The sequence below is a fragment of the Bidens hawaiensis genome, unplaced genomic scaffold, assembly GCF_021521415.1.
Source record: "Bidens hawaiensis isolate Kalapana, Puna unplaced genomic scaffold, B.hawaiensis_p1.1 tig00006534_1, whole genome shotgun sequence".
In the NCBI taxonomy this organism is placed as follows: domain Eukaryota; kingdom Viridiplantae; phylum Streptophyta; class Magnoliopsida; order Asterales; family Asteraceae; genus Bidens; species Bidens hawaiensis.
Genome location: NW_027491439.1, coordinates 801,252 through 804,203, shown reverse-complemented (window position 1 = coordinate 804,203; position 2,952 = coordinate 801,252). Strand labels below are relative to the sequence as shown.

The 2,952-nt window shown below is 40.8% G+C and overlaps 1 protein-coding gene across 1 annotated transcript; it reads right to left on the bottom strand.

Moving 5' to 3' along the window:
• Window positions 1-383: 383 nt before the first annotated feature.
• On the bottom strand, window positions 384-2,638 carry LOC143632803 (uncharacterized). Its single transcript, XM_077101224.1, has 2 exons — window positions 2,227-2,638; window positions 384-2,187 (listed from the first exon to the last, which is right to left on the bottom strand). Exons 1-2 carry the CDS (start codon window positions 2,636-2,638, stop codon window positions 1,388-1,390), a joined length of 1,212 nt encoding a protein of 403 aa, XP_076957339.1. The 3' UTR covers window positions 384-1,387.
• Between the last annotated feature and the right edge of the window lie 314 nt (window positions 2,639-2,952).

The window sequence follows — 2,952 nt, the reverse complement described above, 5'->3', positions numbered from 1 at the left end:
GGCCCCAACCCCCCAGTACCCATACTCACGCTCATCCAGACGAGGCTTAACCTAATTGCCTCTATCACTTTTGTATTTTGCCAACTACGATCCCGTGATCCATGAACATCATTGAAAGCACTCAAATGACATGTGTGTACTATATATTATATGTGTATTATATATATATTTGGGTCAACTCACACATGTACCGGAGAAATAGGGTTGACGATATAAACATGTGTACCTGTCCCCATGACTCGTTATCCCCATTTTAATTTTCTATTTTTGAAAAACATTTGCATGGGAAGACTTTAGAGAAGCTTAAAAATTGACCATGACCAAAGACCTCTACTTGGCATTAATACTAACAATTAACAATTTACAATTCTGGCTTTTGCGCACAATCAAGCTACTCTTAAGGCTAAAAATTTTAATTTCTCCATCCCCACACTTGAGATTTATATTGCCCTCAATGTAACTCAGATTTTCAAAAACAGATGCAAACACGGGATATTCATACCAATTGCAATTCAAGGGACAACCAATTACCCATCTCCAGATTTAAATAAAGTTGCATACCATTAAACGAAACACACAAAGTGTTCAAACATAAGCATAGACACTAGCATCAACCACACGACCCGAATGTTCATCACGCCACCCGACCACCCATAACACAATTATTAAACAGTCAACAGCAAATAAAAGATAGGGAGAGACACATGGACCTGATTCAAATCTCTTATGTCAAACGGGTCCTGTTGATGAGTACTTTTGCAACCTTGACCCACACTTCTTGAATATGATATGACAATATCTACTTCACCGAATATTGACAAAACCACCATGAACTTTCCCACACTTATGGTTCACTATGACCACAAAACACAAACAAAAAGTAACACACAAAAAGAAAACCAAAAATAAAGAAAATAAAACAAAACAAAAAGGTCGGGTTGCCTCCCGGTCAGCGCTAAGTTTTTGTTAAGGTCTTCAACCAGACCGTTACCTCATTTTGCGGTTATGGTGGTCTAATGGAGTTCTTACCTTCCTCCACCTCATTCTTCTTACTTCTCCAACACAATGGTAGCTCTAATGCTTCCCGTCTAGGCCCAAAACATGCCAACCTCCTTTGTTCATTCTTGAATCCGGGTGGTTTCTTTACCTTCTCCTTCTTTGGTGGTTTCTTCTTTTTTGGTCCATCCTTTTCCTCATCAACCACCACTTCCATCATCGTCTTAGTGTTGTTTGTTGAACTTACTGTTGCTCCACTTTTTACATCTAATGCATTTAACTCTTCCTTCTCTCGTTCACGCTTAGACCTGTCAAAAACAACACTTTTCTCCTTTTTGTTGTCATCCTCACACGTACGAGGAAGACACCCATTAGTAGCACATGACCTAGATTATTTATTTTCAAAAGAATAATCATATGAATTTGAAAATATACTTAAAATTAACTTACGGTTACCGAAGGTCATGCAAACTGTTCTGTCTCGGCAATTAATCTGAGCATTTGAGGTAGCCAAAAACGGTCTCCCCAATATCACACGTGGTTCTTCTTCCTTCTCAACTGGTGCATAATCAAGAACAAGAAAGTCTTCTGGATAGTAAAAATCACCAACCTTTACCGCAACACCAACCAGCTTACCACGTGGCCGCCTTCGAGTGAAATCAACTAACACCAAGGTGGTGTCAACCTCTTGTAAAGGCCCAAAATCAAACCGGTCATACACACTCCTCGGTAGAATACTCACACTCGCATCATAATCAACAAGTGCCTTGGTGGTCTTGAACTCACCAATCTGAATAGAGATGAGTGGTGCCCCTGTTTCAAATTCTTCAACCGTGTCATTCTCCACACTATCTTCGATTGTGATGGCACTGACATGTGCATTTTTGGAGTTTGACGAACTACTACTTTGATGGCTCGGATTCTTCAAGGTATCACTTGGTAATTTGGATGGATTTCTCTTTAGGCTCGCCATTTCTTCAGCCAAGTGACTCACTTGTTTATCTCTTGCAGCATTTGCCTTCTCTTGAAGCTCCAACCTCTGATTCAATGCCTTATTATGAGTCTCCTGATTTCTATTATGAGTATCTTGATCTGCCTTCATTTGTTTCAATAACTCCACCACATCCTTAAGTGACTCCTTTTTGTTACCCGAAGAATTTCCTTGCCCCTGTTGATAACTCTTTTGATAACCTTTATTGTAACCCCCCGAATCTCTCTGATTGTACCCACTCTGACCGCTGCCCGAACTATTACCATATTGTTTCTGATTTGACTGATAACATGTCTTCTGAAAACTACCCTGAAAATTCGAGTTCTGTTGCGTGTTCGGATTTCCATAACTGAAGTTTGGATGATTCCTGAGGCCCGGATGATAAGTATTTGAACTCATATTATTGTACTTTCTTTCACCCTGCACATAGTTGACCTCTTCTTCTTCAGTTTCTTCATCTTGCACAACCCCACAACTCGCAACCTCGTGTCCTAATTCACCACAACCTTCACATACCGGATATGTTTTCCCAAACTTTCTGGCTCCTTGTACACCTGCAACCAACAACCTATCCATCTTCTTTTCCAACCTATCCATTTTTTCTTCTGACCCATGACTTTCAACTGCTTTGACCACTGATCTTTTTGACATCCTGTTCGACTGTGCTTGTCTCTTCGAATTACTCACGTGTCTCTCCAAATGTCCCCAATCCTCGTTTTCGTCATTTGCAAGGAAAGATCCATTCCTGGTGGCTTGGAGGTCACGAACATCATCATTTGAGAGACTATGTAGGTTCCTGGACGGATCGTACACGGGATGTCGCTATCTGCGCAGGTGCGGAATCCCTGCGTAGGTAGATACGAGCGTAGAATACGTATAAAACAAACACACGAGCAATAAGCGAAACACGTTATATTGATAACCCGAACACGTGACACGAGGTCACTATTACAGACTCTGACTTG